Here is an 18,033-nt window from a genome sequence, read left to right as displayed (position 1 = left end):
AGGAATTGCAGCCATGAAAATTAATGGTAATGCTATGACATTAACGAGAACAAAATTTTAGGCCCTGTACCTTCTGATTTTTCTGTAAGGCAAAATATTGCTGCATTCCATTTTCTGCTCTGCATTTCTGTAAGCTGATAGTACGCTTGCATGATTGAGATATAAAGCTCGTAAATGTTTTAATTCAAATATTATCACAAACTAGAGAGAAGTCAGATAAAACCAGAGATTTTTTTATTGCACAAAATAAATTATATAGAAACAATGCAACAAAACAACTCGTATCGTAGGCTGCACAACAGATGTTACAACATGAATATATTTATTGCTTTGAGAAAGGAGCAATTCAGTGCTAGTAAGCAGATTAGTTATACTTCTTGCTCATCTAGATTTTTCATAAAATTAATCCAACTGGGCTAGAGGCATCTTGCAGCATACGGGTCAGACCAAATTGCCATTTGTTATCAGCTGTTATAAAGGTGCTGTGAACATTCTTGACATTAGCATGAAGCGCTCAATTTAACATCACCGCTGCTGAGCCGTACAGGTAGTTACAGGACTAGAAATACCATTACATATCAGATAAGATTTATACACGAGGTTTTAAAAGGTCCATTACAGGGTTTGCATGAGCTGCTGTTCTAAAATAAATCCTGCTTAAAAAATGTAGATGCAGCTTTGAACAGGCACACTTAGCACTACCCCAAGAGGCAGGACCATGGGGTTTTGCCAAAACCCCCCTTAGTACCAACACTTCCCCTACCTAATTGTAAAACTGCCCACTAGTGCTAATTCGTTTACAAGTGTCTCATTTTTTCCAGGGCCACACTTGGCTTCTAAGGATTTTAGCAGAGATTAACCCCCCCCCCCCCCCCCAATTCCTTTGGTAGAACTGGGTGAAATTTGCAGTGCTTTTTAAAATACTTCAAAACACAACCTATCTGGTTCTTTAAAAGATACAAGACTGCAATACTGATATTGTGCTCATAGCTCAAATGGATTTAAGTTTTTACAATGCTACTTTGTGGACCCTGAGATGCTAAACCCCAATGAATTCATACCGAAATTAGCTCTTAACGAAAATTAGAAAAATGGACAATATTCAAATAATAAAATACACCAAAACTTGATCACACGCAGAACTTTCTGAAGCGTACGTATTAATGAGATAGTGCCATTACAAGTGTTCAGAGTCTGAGTGAAATTCTCCCCCAATTTGACAATTATGCAAGTGTTTACTCAGCTGAGTTTATAACACTGAATGCTAGCGTACACACTCAATGCTGCAAAACTGATTTACTTATGGGGAGGTTAATATAATAAGATTACATTTAAACAATATTAGCCACCCATGAAAGGAAACTCGGTGAGGGAAGTGGGAACTCTGGGTCACTTCTAGTTGTAGCTACAAGGATAATTAAAGAAAGTAGCTCTACTGAGGTCAAGCTGAAGAGCTTCACTCAGCATCAGGCCAATGGAGTAGACCCCCCTAGAACCCCACTGAAAAACAGATTTTGGAATGTACATGAATAACTACAAATAAACGTGGTCATTACGTGGACAAACGTCACTACTGTACTTTAATAAAATTCTTTGCTTTACTGTTTGTTTTGTTTTTTTCCCCCTGAAACTGTGTTAATCCACTACGTTGACTCAAAACACGGTTAAGAGTGAGGTTTCAAATAGCTGCAACATATTACAAGAAACGAGTTATTCTGAATTTAAAAAATACTATCTGTACAAATGCTCAGAAACTTTAGTGATACGATCATGTTCCACGCATGTACCCAGCAGTAGTTTCCTCTGTAGGAAAGTAAGTATTAAACTTGACTAACCCGGCATACTTTTTCATCTGGGAAACTAGTTTTTAAATACTGTACGCAAAATTTTGTCACCATTTCGTAAAAATGCGTATAGGTATAGTAAGATACAACTGAATAACCAAATATACCTGAAAACACCCATTAAAACACAAACATCACAAAAAAATATTGTATGTTTTGTAATTATTATGAAGTAGAAATGTTATAAGGCAGGATGAAGCTAATATCAAAGATGACAAACAGCACCACCAGTCTGTTTTGCAATCAGCCTTCTGATCAGACAACAAATATGTTATCATAGTCAAATACAATTGATTAAGGTAAGAAATGCATTTAGCCCAGCTGTACTAACTATACAGCTTCACACAGAATAAACATTCCATAAATCAACAGAAAATGCATTTAAGCACAAAAAATAAAAATATGTAAGTGATTCTCTAAGCAGCATTTTGTTTTTTGTTTTTTTTTTTTCAAAACATTAACATAGATAGATATTGGACTGATTAAATATCTACAAGTGCTTTTCCTTTACAAAAATACATATATTCTTAATAGTAGGATAGACTGTCATTAACAATGACCTGTGTTTTTTTCACTTCAATTTGAATGATTTATAAGCTAAATTTTACAACCACAAAAAGGTTTATTTGTAATATGATGTTATCACTTTTGACAAAAAGCTTAAAACATTTTATATTTTAAAACAAATTAGCAACATAACATCACAATATGTTCTATGAGCTCCTAAGTACTGTGAGGGCTGTTATGTTAAAAACTGGTAACTACTGATCAAACGCAAGGAAGCATTAGAACATTATTACTGCTCACCATAGGCTCCTTTCTTATCTTAACTTGGATCACAGCTTATATAAGGACACTTAGGCCCCCATCCCGAAAAAAAAAAATCCATTGAGAATAACTCTATATCATCTATTCAGTAATTGGATGTACTCAACATCCAACAAGTCAGGCTTTGCATTAATTTTAAAAAGCACAACCTTTTTTCCTTTCAATACTTAAGTCTGCAATAAGGGAAAAAATGATGCATTGCTTCATGTTTATTCTAGGAAGCTTGTATTTGGGAAAAAAAATGCCACCGGTAACTTTTTAGAATTAAGTATTTCAGTCAGCTAAATAATTAAATTGTCTTATTACTTTCCAGTTCAGATAATCACTATCCTGGGAAAGGAAATCAAGGTATTTGGATTTCTTTATTTCTATTTTGTGCTGCACAAGTAAAATAATCAACTTCTTGCTAATCAATGGTCACGTGTCAAGGACAGCAATGCCATTTGCTAAAAAAATATCTATAAAAATCTGTAAAACACACTTAATATCTTCTCATTATCCTCCAAGTCTGTCCTCTCCACCCTCCAAAATATCACTGAACTACAACAAGAAAACCCCAAAGTAGCTTGGTGAATATTTTGTGCTTTGGAAGGTTTACAGGATTTACAGCACACTGAAGTTTGTTATTAGTTCACAGGCCAGGTATAGCAGACACATCAGTAATACAAGCCTTTGTGCTTCTCTTCGTCAACATGAGCTATGACTCCAAGAGCTACTCTACGTCCGTTAACTCAACCTTTATGCTACTCCTGTTGGTTTTCAACTTTTCTATTTGTTTTGGAAACTGCTAAGTGTGCCTAACCCTTTAGCTTGGTGACACAGACAGCTACCACCAGTTAAGGTCTGCTTGACTGATTCCAGGTGTAACTCTTGACCACTGCACTCCAGAAAAGCATCAATGCCTTATTCCAAGTCAGATTCTGGGTGGCTTTACCTTTGGTACTAAATAGGTCCCTTAAAACTATTAGGCAATCAAGATTATCCGTAAAAATATTTTATTTTTTTTAAAAAAACCGCAACTTTTTAAAAGAACGAGCTAAATATTTGACAACAAAGGTAATTTTAAACCAATTAGCATGTGATATTTTTCAGGAAAATGGGAGCATGTTTCATTTTACCGCATCAAAATTCGTGAGACAACAGCAACAATGTCTACTATACTCAATATAATACAAAACAGACTTTTGGGAGTGGAATACCATCACAAAATACGTGCCTCATACTTTGATAATAAACATCTTTATTACAACTTCATTTGTAATACAAACCTCAGTATGTTAACTAGCAGCACAAACGTTTTACTGTTGCAGCAATTTTGTATACTGTACAGCAACCTACTCTTAACTCTTACTTTGTTTTCCACTCACCGTCACGAGGAAAAAGGAAAATGGACAGTAACTACTCCTGTCAACTGTCACATTATTAACCTTCTTAGAAGCATTTGCTAAAAATACACGTAAAAGTTATTTCAAAGAAAAGTACACCTAATGGTTCAGATAAACATGCAAAGTCAAACTAATGCCTCTCTTTGGTTGAAATTCATGTCATCACAAAACCTTCCACTCCTAGAAATCTTTGATTCCACAATGTCTCCTCCATCATAAGCCTACAGAATCGTGTCTCTTTCTGCAAGTACAAAAAGTAGCCAGGACATTCCCAGCCATCTATAGACCTCCTCGAATTCACTGCCACGCTCCAGAACTGCACAGATCTAAACTGCTTACTAGAGAATGAAACAAGATCCTTACTCAACTGCAGTAGCATGTTACCTGAATTCACATTATTTATAGCACATACCTTGGATGGAAGAATCTGTCAGGAATTCATTAATTAATCCATTTCCTATTCTGGAATCTGATGTTTAATCTGACCTACAGACACTATAGACAGCAGTTTAAAAAAAAAAATTCAACAGGTAGATCTGCTTATGAAGAAAAACATATTACCATTATAAGATCATCTTTTAGAGGACATTCCTACAGAAAGATGGTTCATCTGAGGTCTGAAGGCCAGAGACCACCCATATGGGGTAAAACTAGTGGTAAATGAGCAGTTGGAAGCTTTTCACCTTCCCTTTAGAGTCAAGCCCCTTGTGTCTTGGAATTCATCCTGGAACATGCTCCAGTAGACTGCAATCCCTCCTCAAACAAGTATCTTTAGCTGAACACCTTGTGGAAGCATCACCTTGTTCAAAGTGGCTATGAAGGATTCAAACACAGAACTGTGAAATCTTTGCTGAAATCCACGAGAGCTGCCTGATGAACCAAACCCACGAGCCGATTCCTCATGTGCAGTTTCTCCTTTATAACTCCTCAATGCTTCTACTTACTGGGCATGAAATGGGGTGGGGTATGGGAACAGGCAAAGGATGCGTAAGAACCTAGAATCAATTACAGGACAGAGGGTGCCCAAACAGACATTTAAACTGAGATAAATAATAAAATAACATTGCAGGAAGTACAATGAGGGGAATATCCTGCAAGATACATACATTTTTGATGGAATCAAACAGGTGCCTTTAACCTGTCTAAGTTAAGTGAAGAAACTGGACCGAGCTCTTGATTTAAGCATCCCTGTGTTTATATATTTGCTGTGGATAGGCATATAAGTCTTAACTGCCTTTGGTCTTTTCCAGGATAAAAATGAGTTTGATCAGTCCGTGTAACTGACCAGTATTTTATGTAGCCTCTCTATAAACAGGGCTCAATCTGTTTATTTTGAGACTTAAGACTGGCTTTGAACAACTATCTGTTCTCTAGTATTTCCACCAGACACAGTACCTGGCTGAGCTGTATGCTATTCCTTTTGCTGCAAGTCCTCCCAAGAATATTTTTTCTGGGGAATGAATGCCTCTTGGGGTCTTCAGTGACATGAAAATGTGAAAAAAACCATAAACGGAACAATACAACTCAGTGATTGTTCAATTAAAGGACTAAACCCTGGCCTATTCTGTTATGGTAGAAACAGCAGAGAAGGAAAAATTGCTTAATTCTCTCACAAGGTCACGTTTAACAATTATACATGGGGGAGATAAGATGGAACTCTAGACCATCTCTTTGCCTGCAGTGGAGAACAAAAGCCTAGCTTATATCTAAAGGGAATGTGATCAATCTCTTTTCTCCTACAGATACACTGGAACTGTTTTCGATAACTGCAGAAGAGAAAAAGTAAAGTCAAATTGTTGGAGCCTGAGAAGAAAAAAGATCCAGAATTCAAGGGCTCCTCATGCAGAAAATGAAATTTCAATATAAAAGTAATTCTTTTCATAAAATTTCTACAGATAGGTTTTTTTCAATTTTAAATTATCTAACAGAACACATTTTTTTTTCTGCTTGTTTCCCATGAAAGAAAGCTTCCTAATGTAGCATGTTTATGGAATATTCTTGCTGAAAATATTAAGACCATAGATAAAATACTGAAGCAAATAGCAAATACCCTGCCAAATGCAAATAATGGGCTTAGAAGGTATTCTGTATTAATAATCAGGCACTTTGCTTTATATAACATTTTCAGTAAAGTCAAAATAATACTTTTTAGAAATTTTTTTTTGCATAATAACTGCAAGGTAGCTGAGTATGCACAATATACTTATAGCGCTGCATACTCCTAGGACCCAAATCCTAGAAGCTTTCATAGGAATGGTACCTACTATAGCGATGAGTCACTTAGATTACTATAGTAATCTTATTTGGTATTTCATCCAAATAAAATCTGTTCATAGGAGTAGGCCCTTAGCTATGAGCAGTGTAGTAATGCATGATGGAAGATACGTTTCTTGATTAATCATCTAATTCCATATTGTTTGAGATATTATAGGATCTTGCTTGTAAAATCTAGCTTACAGTTTGTTACTAGACAAATGCAGCATACAGCTATATTGCTTGTGACTTCCATTAATAAGTTGCCCCAGAGTCAAAAGTACATAAAAGTTTTCCACTTTTAGGGGGGAAAAGAAAAAAGCACACCAAATGTGCTAAATAAGAGACAGCAAGGTTAGGTAGTAATGTGGAATTTTGTAGGTCTTATTCCTCTGCAGCTAGGTACTGCCAATATGGGAAAGCCATAGAAACACAATGGCAGCAACACTTATCTTATATCCCTATTCTTTACAAACATGCAGTGGTGACACTTTGCCACGGAAATGCTCAGAAAGTGTGACTGTGTACAGTAGTCTGCTCTAGGATGGCATATGGTGCAGTTTTAATAGAATGCTTATGTACTCGTTTCACTTTACCCCATCTTTGGCACAAAGGAATCTGTACACGCATTCTCATATTCCCCTGCTGTTCAGAAATTCTTAATTGGCACAAATGAATTAAACGTGCATATCTGTAGACACATGGCACATACATACTACACGGAAGAGAAGTTTCCTGTAAAAAAGGCAATGCCTGTGTTATACAAGCTGCCCGGTTTAAGATATGCATTTCACTGGCACTTCACTGCTACAAAAACTATTAAACTGTAACAGCACGCAGGCACCGTGCCATCAAATCAGAAATGCTTAAAGTGTAGGTGGCTAGATCATATGCATTTAATGCCATGATTCTCAGCTGGGAACATTACATCATATCTGTCAGTATTTTCCATGCTTAAAATGAAGATTTGCCTTCTGTAATCTAGCTTTAAGTTGCATCAAGAAAACACCATGAATTAAATCAACGTCCAATTCTGATCAAGAGAAATTCACGGTTCTCTGAATTGTGAGTACAGAAAGTCATTAAACAGTCAAATCTTCTATTAGTTGTCATTCAGAAGCAGTCCTACTTCAGGGGTCCTGTTAGGTGGATGCAAACTTCTGTGCAAGATACCTGAAAATGATTTAAAAATACTGTGTTCTTCTCTTTTTAAAACAAGTCTGTTCAAATTTGGCAAAAGAGCAAGCACAATTGTTGAGAAAAAAATTGTCCCCTGAACGAAGCAGAAATTACACTTAAGAGTACTACCATTAGTTTTGTGAGAAACTGAAATAGGCGTTTTATCTCAAGTGAATCTACAGTGAAAATTCTGTTATAAAAACACGTGTAATATATAAAAACTGTAAGGTGTCATTTGCATGTGCATGTAAATATTTACAAATAATACCTATTTCTACCATACAAAACAACTGTATATACTAAAGAGAAGAATGATTTGCAATTAGAATGCATGCTCTGCTCTTCCAGGCTGCTCCACAAGGAGGACTTCTATATACACAAAGAATCTATTTCTCCCTAGAGCCTCTGCAGAGGAGAAGAGCCCTCCCTCCATGGAGTACCTTCTTGTTTCTATCAAGTAGCACATCCTAGACTGGGTGAGCAAAAAGACGACCGCTTCCTGCGGCCAGCATGGGCACCTCTTCCCATCTGCAGTGTGGGCAAAGCAGTGCCTGTACCAGTCAGAACACTGCGCCCACAGAAAGGAGCAGTGGCTTCCCAAACGCTTTGCTTCCCCAGGTTCACTGGCATCTGCACAATATGTGCAACCTTGACCTGCAATGGCAGGTTTCCTAAGCAGACTGCTGCCGACAGCATCTTTATTTGTGCACGTCATATGGGCTTTGGAGTGCAATGGCAGAAGTTAACCCGACTATATATGGATTCCTCAAGTCATCAATGTTAGACCTCCTACTAACATTAAAGGGGCCAGATTTAATCCACAACATGCCTTTTTTTTTTTTTTTCCTCTACAGAAACATACTAATGTACATGAACCAAAATTTACAAAGGAGTTACAGCCTTGCATCTATCTTTTATACTCGATCCCAAGACAGCATTTTTCACTTTGTCTTATCTAAGTATCATTAGTTCACTCCATAGTAGCTTCTGAAAAGTTGATTTGGTTCCTTTTTGCTGTATGCAAAAGGCGTAAGAAAGTAAACAGTTATCTACAGTACTAGCAGGCGTGTATTAAGTAGAAATTACATAAAGGTACTGAACTGAAAGTTTCTCCACAGAATTTGAAGTGAAAAAACTCAACTGACTTTTAAGCAGAGCAAAGACAACGGAAGACTACAGAAAACATACGCATTAATGTGCTCCCTGCAACATTACCAGAAACCTCAATAAACATTCTATACTAGAACCATCATGCCTGCAATACCTAAGGCAACAATCACTTTTTATCCAGCACTACCAGGTCTTAGGAAAAACAAGACCCGAACAATTATTTTGGTCAGACTGCTTATCTTCAGTATTGCATTACCTCTGATTTTACAGAAATATGAATGAAAATTTCTATAATGAATGCTAAACTCCGGATAGTCACAAGAGATATATAATGTAATTAAAGCTATATATTATTTTCGTTTTAGCATATTACATACCTCCAACCAATCTTAAAAGGAAATGCTTACTATGAAAGGCAATAATTATGTAAAATTTTGCCTTGGTTGGAATCTTACAGCAACATTTATTTGTTCCATACACGTTATTTTTAACTTCCTTTTTATGGAGGCTTTATTAGAAGAAATGTAATCTGACCAGAAGCCATTTTCCAAAAATAGCTAGTATCCCAAACTCCAATCTTTAGGGAAACCATAGAAAAGTGCAATCACAAAGGCTGCAATGCTTTTAAGCAATATTAGCAGAATCTATTTAGAAGATTTAAAATTACTGTTTTGAATTACCATGTTCTACATCTCTTGTTAACAGTAATTAATCTTCACTCACTGCAAAAGGACTGTTGCACACTCATGAGTGAGCTATACCTGGACCCATGAGAAGCTTATCAAGAAAAAGGTAGTGGCCCAATCACCACTCTTCTAAATATATTTTCTATACAAAATATTTTCAAGATATAATCCTTAGTTATTTTTACAGTACTCTATGATTTAAACAACGATATTCAGTAAAATAGTAAGTGTGTGAAACTGCAACACCACATGGAATGAGCACTCTGCCATTTTGCTAGTGTAATCAATATTAGGACCAGAAAAATTTTCTAACACGCAAGCAAAAATATTCCATAGTTTTTGTATCTTGACTGTACACTTCATGATTTTGGCTATGATTTGCAGCACACTCGTAAGATACACAAATATCTTATGCACATTTCAGTAGCAGAATGGCACTTGGCTTGCTCTAATAGAAACAACAGAGATGCAACTGACAATTTTAAGAAAGACAATGTCCTTATTTGCATGCTGAAAATCTGGTTGTGTCCCCCTAATCCAGGCACATCCATTCATTGTGCAATCTGTCGATGGGTAAACAAATAGTGCAGGATTCATCTCAGTGGGATCTGGCCCTTTGGTCTAACCGAAGTCAATTCTAGGTCGATACTGAAGTACCATAGGGTAAGACTGAAAACAAAAACAAGAGAAAAACAACAACAAAAACAGACAAGAAAACATGAAGACATAATTCATAAAAAAATACAAAGAAAATGCAATTAAAGATTGCTTTAGACAGAGCTTATCCCTAAGAAACACGTATATGGTAATCAATTTTACTCATACATAACAACTCTATACATTTCAACAGTTAAATCCATACCTGTACTTCAAATCTGTATTTAATTTTTAAGTCAGTCAGTTGTAGCTATTTTTCATTAATATAAAATTCCTGTATCTGCTTTTATATATTTCGTGATTTCTATGTTTTCCGACATATATACTTGGTGTGCTCAAACAACTCCACTTATTTCTGCGTTGTGGTGTTTGAGGAAAAGCAATCTTGAAATGTTACGATTTCTAAACCAAAGTCCGCTTACAGATGATGTTCTTTCTTTGACTTTTATGTATATGGAGGTTCCATAGCTATACTAGTAGTCAACAATAGTTAACGGGAGCCAGGCTACTCTGATATTAAAAAGAAAAAAAGATCAGGGCAAATTGCTGTCAGCTGATTTTCTGCGAGACAAGGGCTAACTTCCCCACAAATCCAAACTCCTCAACTGCAGATCTAGTGATACATTTTTATTAGTTCTTACTGAAAAAAAAATGGCTAATCAACAGCTTGGATCCCTGAATTGGACAAAACGGTTGGGGAACAGGAGGCAAGAGTGGGCGGGTTTCTAGAAAGTGTTGTGGAATAACTGGGCACTTGTTGATGGACATTCTGTTTTACTAGATGTTTTATTTTTCCAGTTTGTCAGCATTTCATTTAAGTTTGATGTTTTCCTCTTAACATCATTATGTTACTGGAAGTTTTCTATAGCATAAAACCCAGGAAAATCCTACTGTCTCAGCAACTGTATGGGCTTAACTACCTCTCTGCCACAGGGCAGAGGCATGTAGCTAATTTAAGTCTTTTTATTGCAAATTTGGAATAATGAGGAATTATTACAGAAGCTATCACTAAAACCAGAAATATTTTACTGCATCCTTCAAATGTGATACAGATCAACTTCAGTGACCAAAAAAGAAAGATATCACTGCAGGTTAATAAACTTTCCATGCCGTGGCAGTGAAATGAACTAAATGTGATCATATTTGCTGGGGATTTATAAACTGGAGTTCAGAGAAATCAAAACATAAACCCAGAGGTATTCAATGGTATCAGGAGCATTTAAGAGAGAAGACAGGGAGCACGATGTGTAGTCTGCATTTGCAATTAACAAACATATATTTGTAGTATCATAAATTACTTGGTCTCCAATTTTTTTTTTGCATAGGTTATGACTACCATATTGTTTAAATGCTATTTCACATGTTTTTCACTTTCAATTATATAAATTGTCTCTAAAAGTACTCAACTCTAATGGGAAGTGCACACAGGCAGTCACCTCACAGAAATTGCTGTGTAAACCAGCGAAGCTTGGTGGTTTTGCAAACAAAATTACAAACCAACTGTATAACTAAAATGCACTATGCTGGCACAATTCTTATTAATGAAGTAGGCATGACTGCAGTAGGTCACTCCCATCTACAGTGGGGACTGACCTTCTATCGTTAACTTTATTTTTTTCCCTCGAGCAAAAACATTATTTCAAACTTCCAAAGTAACTTTTAGAAATTAGTTCAAATCAAAATTCTCAATGAGGAAACTGAAATGCTGTTTCATATAGGTATGAACCAGTTTGATTGATGAAATTTACAAATCGACTTCATTTTGCAGGTTCTGAAGGTTTTGGTTTGTTATATTCCGGAGATAAGGCATTATTCCATTTCTAATTTTAAAAGCTGTGAAAGCAATACAGCATTAGAAAAATCTAACATTTTTACTCTGTTAAAAAGAACACGTGAATTGCCATAAAGAGATGAAACCAACGTAGTCTCTTTTGACTCACACTCTTCAGTTTTGATCCCTTGTCAGTGACTGCCCAATGCTACTAGTTAGAAGGATGAGACAGGAAGAGTTAAATAACCCTTCCAGACTGATGCAGGTATCAGCCTACAGAATGGCATCTCTCTAACAAAAAGATAAATGGCCTAATGTAAAGTAAAAGAAACCCCTACACCTTTTGAATGGATTCTATTTATTCATTCAATAAAGCTTTCTCTGAAGGAATGAAAATGCTCAGGCCTTACTCATAGAATTGTAGCACTTTGTAGTGAGGAATTATAAAAACTCCACAACTTGGGTTACAATTGAAGTGCTGACAGGACCTTAATGGCTGTAGTATGTACAGTCGTGAGTGCCTCTTACCTGATAAAAAGTGCCATCCTGTGAGCAGACTTGCGAAGATGAGCAGTTCTGACACCGAAACTGCGAAGGAGATGATTTTCTGATCAGATAAGAGGCATCCACAGCCGGACATACACATTTACCATTTAATGTTTTTTTAAATTTTCAAATGTAAAGTTTAAAATTGATCTACTTATTTAAACCAGGAAATATTTCTCTAAGGAATAAATGGGTATTTTCCCTTTACTACTCTACCTCTTGTAAGGTCCATAGGTGTAACAGTGGTTACACCTCATGGCTCATGGTGAATAGTACCAAAGATGGAGATAATGGATTTACTTGATGTTCGTCCAAAAGAAGAGATTGTTAATTAACTACCATCACAGCTTCTGTTTTATAAAGAGACTCATTACAGTTAGGGAAAACACGATCACAGAAGCACAGATGTTACTGGGTTTATCACCAGCACAATGTAATTTTTACAGGTTTTAGTTTGTCATCTCCGACTTCAGAGGACTGATTTAAAACACACAAATGAACACATACCTGACTATACTATGTGTATGTAAACACAACTTATAAATTTAACCACGAGTTGTCAACTCTTACATTCACTTAATGTTATAAATAATAGTTCTGAGATTTTTGAAAAATTTTAACTCTGACAAATAATGTCCCTTTTGTCAAGATGATGGTTACTGCTGCTTCTAAACCAATGCAACTGCCAAAAGTCCATTTGTAGACAGGGGCTGCAGGATTACGTGTCATGAAAGAATTCCATTATCACTAAAGTTGTTGCCTCAGCATTTCCTAACAGTACAGCCAATGCTAACAAAAATTTAAGTTGGTAAGCCAAACAAACAACAACTGGTTTCAAAGCAGTATTGAAAAAAAAACTACTTAAAGTTTACTTATTGGTCCAGTACTGGGGTTTCAGCAATCATCACATTTCAGTGCAGTATTACTTTCAAAATTAACAAATACTTGCCTATATACATTAACTACCCTAATTCCTATCAAAATTTAGCTTTCTTTTTTCTCCCCTCTCTCTCTCTTCAGATTAAGGTAAAACTTCAATAACTTGTGAATTTTTAGCTCCACAGTGTGCTTAATCCTCTGTCTTCTCTGTCCGCGCCCCAGTGTTTTTTATTCTGAGCACTAGGAAGCTTAAAAAAAAAAGTACAGAGAGTTTGGAATTTTTTACAGATCAGTAAATTAACACATGTTAAGTGCTTAACCTTAGCTGCACTCCAATATAGCCTCCACTGGTAGTGATAGACAACAAACCTGCATATATCGCAAACCAATACAGAGCGAAGAACAATCAACAGCCACACACAAGCAAAAAGAAAGAGAAGAAATAGAAATACAACTTCTAACAACAACAACAAAAAATTAAATACAGAAGGCAATTAAGGGCTACTAAATCAAACTGACTATCAGACCTGAAATAAATGTTTTTTAAGTTAAATATTGCAATTCTAAAATACACACATGCATCAAGGAAAACCCATTTAGCTGTGTTATCTGGATGTGTGTTATACAGCACACCTAAAAAACATGGGTGTAGTAAACCCAGAAACAATAAACCAATTACATTTCTATGATAATTTTTCAATGTCACTTTCAGTTTAGTGACCGAATACAACCGATTCTTAATAAAGAACTGCTGGATGCAGATTCACCAACTATTGCAACTCAAAAGGTCACTAAAAAGCAAATTTGCAGAAAAAGAACAAGCACTTGGTTTTCAGATACTTGACTTAAAACTCAGAGCGGAACTTGCATATGAACTTTGTATACCTGCTATTTTTAAGTTTCAGAATCTACACAATATACGTGCTGCAGGGTTTCAATCATAGAGTTTAACATGAGAAATCCAGAAAACATGCAAAATGCATTTTTAAATATAGGGATATTTGAAGGGCCAAGTCGTGAAAGCATATATACTCTCTATATTAAATATACCAGAACATCATTTATTAATAATGTAACAGCATTTACGTTTTCGCCTCTTAGTCTCCATCTCGTCATATAGATGAACTCCATAGTATGATCCTTCCCCATGATTTCTCCGTTGCATAGTACATCCAGCTTAAAATACAACAGAACAAACAGTAAGACAAAAGGATTCCAAATTTTAATGTCTAAATGAACTCCTAAATGAACGTCTGAGAGTTAATCCCACAACTCCTATCGTTATACAGTAATTTTATCAGACGTATATCAAATGTGGATAAACACAACATACTGACAAAGTGTGATTTTGTACAGTAGTATTTCACTTCGGTTTTTCACTTTTGTGTTTTCAATTAAGGCGTGGACAGAAGAAAAGCTACTAAACTAAGTAGGAAATCACTGGAAGACAAACTCTCCCTGTATTTATCAAGACCCATGCTACCTGTTTGAAGACAAAGCTTTGTGCTGCATTTTGAAGGCCTTCTTGCTACATCAATGCTCTTTTAAACTCAAAGATACAAACTGGAAGTACTGTAATCTGCAGTTTTCAAAAATAAATGATAAAGTAATTAAAAAAAATACTTAAAAATAACTATAAGTGACAAGAAGAATGTATTTCTGAGTATAAAAACATCATTCTTCATTAATTGAAGGACTAATGACAAAAGAAAAGAAAAAAGCGATGATCTCACTGCTAAAGATGACTGGTTTAAACTGTATTGTGGCATCTTACTTTTACCCTCCACTGAAAATGTTTGACAGTTCTTTCACTACTCTAGCCATAATGCTTTTCTTTTTTTAAGAAGAAAAAAAATGCCAAAATTTTGAAGCAAGCAGATACTATGTAACACAAGCCATTCAGGTGCCAGAAACAGATTAAATTAACATAATTAACAAAACCAAATGACATCAAAATGGCTGGTCAGCACATCACGATACTGTAACAAACACCTGCCTATAGTGCTCTGCTATAACCTGTGCACCTACCCTAACTCAGCCCAAGGCTGGGATGCTGCCGTTTGTGCTAAGGGCAGCTGCAGTTCATGGAGTCATCGAGTCCTGTAAGAGAACTGGCTGAGGGAATACTTAAAGGGTGGGTGTCAGGAGGATGGGACCAGGCTCTTTTCAGTGGTGCCCGGGGACAGGACAAGAGGCAATGGGCACAAACTTGAACATAGGAAGTTCCACCTAAACATGAGGAGGAACTTCTTTACCCTGAGGGTGGCAGAGCACTGGAACAGGCTGCCCAGAGAGGTGGTGGAGTCTCCAACTCTGGAGACATTCAAAACCCACCTGGACGCGTTCCTGTGCAACCTGCTCTAGGTGACCCTGCTCTGGCAGGGGGGTTGGACTAGATGATCTCCAGAGGTCCCTTCCAACCCTATGATTCTATGATTCTATGAATAGAGAGTGCCGAGGTCAAAATTCCTGTATCCATGGGAAGAAGAAAAGCAAAGGCAGGAGTCTCATGCTTCCCAGCTCCACCCTGCATTTTTAAAGATTCAAATAGTATCGCTCCTCACTTCTTCATAATTCCTGGATAGTTTCTTACATCTAAAGAGAATGAAACTGCACAGTAGTTTGGTGTATGTCTAGTTGATCTCTCCTTTTCCAGTTTTCCTTTTCCACACTAGCCTGAAACTGTATTAAGTGACTTTTTTTTATTAGCCACATGGAAAGAGAAAGTATTTTTTTTTTTTTTTTTACATAAAAATATCATGAAAATGTCGTTCACAGGTGAGCAACAAACTGAAGTTACTGTATGAGTTCCTTGATTAGCAACTTCAGTCACTGTGATAAAATGATCACTTCTCATTTAAGGGCAGAAAACACAACTTGGAATATTGAACAGTACTTAGTGACTGGGCTAAAAAAAAAAATATTCCTCAAGTTCAAACATGATTAAACTTCATGAAAACCTAATACTTTGGAGGGAAATAAAAATACAAGCATCATTTTTTCAAATGTACCTCATAAGAACTTGGAAGTTTTAATTTCAAGCTGAGAAACTTTTTGATAGTTCCCACGGTCACTCGAGTAGAACAGCGGATAAATTTCTTCATTAAACCCTAAAGCAACAAAACAGAAAAACCACGTTAGAAATTCTGGAACACGTAAGCAATTTTTAGTACAAGAACAGCTGTAACTGATTTTTTTTTTTTCAACCAGTAACTGATTTTACTGCACTCTCTTCATTCATAGTGGCACCATAGGTTCATTTTTGTTTACCTTTTTTGCAAAATTTACAAGATGACAAACAAGTTCATTTGACCCATCTCTGGTTCTAAAGAAATTTCCAAAAGATACAGGAAGCAGGAAAGAAAACAAACAAACACCAAAAGCCCCAGACGAACTTAAATAATCTAAGTGTCTGTTGTTAGCAACACCGGGGGTCAAACAGATTTTACTTTTCTTAGAACTTCTTCAGTCCTTCATAGAAAAAGGAAGTTAAAACATGCTCAAATAATCTAGGTAAAACACAGGGAAGCTATAAACCTGAGATGTGATCTATTATCACAGATTCTGTGATCCAGGATGTAATAGTTTTGATTCAACAGGAAAGTTGGAAACCTGAGACTCCTACATGGTGATGGAGATACAGATTTCTTACTGTATGTAGCGTAAATAGACAGTCATAACACATACATATGTTTTCTTGCTGAATCAAAACTTTCTTGCTGTGTAAGAACTTCCAAAATTATACATGTAACATAGCACACACAAAACAAGTAGTGTTTTATTAGACAAATTTTAAGTATTTTTTTAATTTTTTGTCTTTTTAATTTAATAAAATGTTATTAAAATCTAAAAGGATTTCTAAACACTTTCTTCTAGACTCAATACCATTAGGTAATCTTCCCTTCAGGAATAGAAAGCGAATATCCTTGATTCTTAAAACAGCAGTTAGCAGGTATTATTCTACACATTTTACACACGGAAGTGACCTGCCCGAGGCCACAGGCGACACATGAGTCTCAGAATCAGGTTTACAGCTCAGAAGATCTGGATCCCAATCATTCAGTGCACAGCATAACTGAACAGCAGCATGGCAAAGCAGCAATCCTGGAAGCGTAAGGCAGCTCACCTACAGCTAACTTTTTAAGTACCTCTGTGCTATGTTGTTACCTGTTGTGTAATGCAGTTATGCACCATCAAGGCTAGAGACTACAAAACTATAATACATTAAAAAAGAATAAAAAGCCACTGTCAACAGATAGATTTCTGTATGGAACTGTATTTTTTACAAAATTCCAAGATGTACTGAAATGCCTCAAACAAAGGGACCAAATAAGCGTGGGAGACAGGTCACCACATTGAAGTTTATTGTCAATGGTTATAAAATGATTTGGTTCCTGTAAAATGTTATTCTGTCAACAACAACAGCAGCACAGATTATCTTTACTACTTACTTTGACTACATTATCTCCTGACTGCCCATTGTTGCGTAAACAGTCGAGGCAGATAGCAATCTGTGGGTCGCTCCTGTGATAGTCTTTATCTTCTTCATTTTCATCACACTCCTCATCTACTTTGGGTTTATCAGCTTTTGGGCTTTCATCTGTAAAATATAAAGATCATATTATTTAAGTGTAAAATAATTAAAAGTCACAATAGCAACAAGCACGTATTTAAAGTGATACTTCATTTTCAAGAGCGTATGTTTTCTTCAAATTAACTTTACACCATTTTAATTCACTGCATTCTTAAATTGATCAGTTTACAAATCTCTGAAAACAAAGTTTTACTATTGAAATTGAAATTTTAATGTAAAATGCAAACAACAGATTTTTACGTGACAGAAAATAATTAAGCTGGTGGACCACTAACGGTTATGGCTGTCTACTTCTGTTTGT

The 18,033-nt window shown here is 36.0% G+C and overlaps 1 protein-coding gene across 4 annotated transcripts in view; it reads right to left on the bottom strand.

Annotated features, from left to right (window-relative positions):
- Nucleotides 1-212: 212 nt before the first annotated feature.
- Nucleotides 213-18,033, bottom strand: part of PCGF5 (polycomb group ring finger 5) — a 70,777-nt gene continuing 52,956 nt past the window's right edge. For 3 of the 4 annotated variants that reach the window (XM_054205786.1, XM_054205787.1, XM_054205788.1), the window contains 5 exons: nt 17,590-17,738; nt 16,150-16,248; nt 14,225-14,314; nt 12,242-12,301; nt 213-9,954 (listed from right to left, as the gene is read on the bottom strand). In XM_054205786.1, the coding sequence (XP_054061761.1) occupies nt 9,907-9,954; nt 12,242-12,301; nt 14,225-14,314; nt 16,150-16,248; nt 17,590-17,738 (446 nt within the window). In that variant the 3' untranslated portion in view covers nt 213-9,906. The remainder of the gene's footprint in view (nt 9,955-12,241; nt 12,302-14,224; nt 14,315-16,149; nt 16,249-17,589; nt 17,739-18,033) is intronic. The other variant, XM_054205789.1, reaches the window with a different exon arrangement.

This window comes from Rissa tridactyla, chromosome 6 (genome assembly GCF_028500815.1).
Source record: "Rissa tridactyla isolate bRisTri1 chromosome 6, bRisTri1.patW.cur.20221130, whole genome shotgun sequence".
In the NCBI taxonomy this organism is placed as follows: Eukaryota; Metazoa; Chordata; class Aves; order Charadriiformes; family Laridae; genus Rissa; species Rissa tridactyla.
This window is presented reverse-complemented; position numbering and strand designations above follow the sequence as displayed.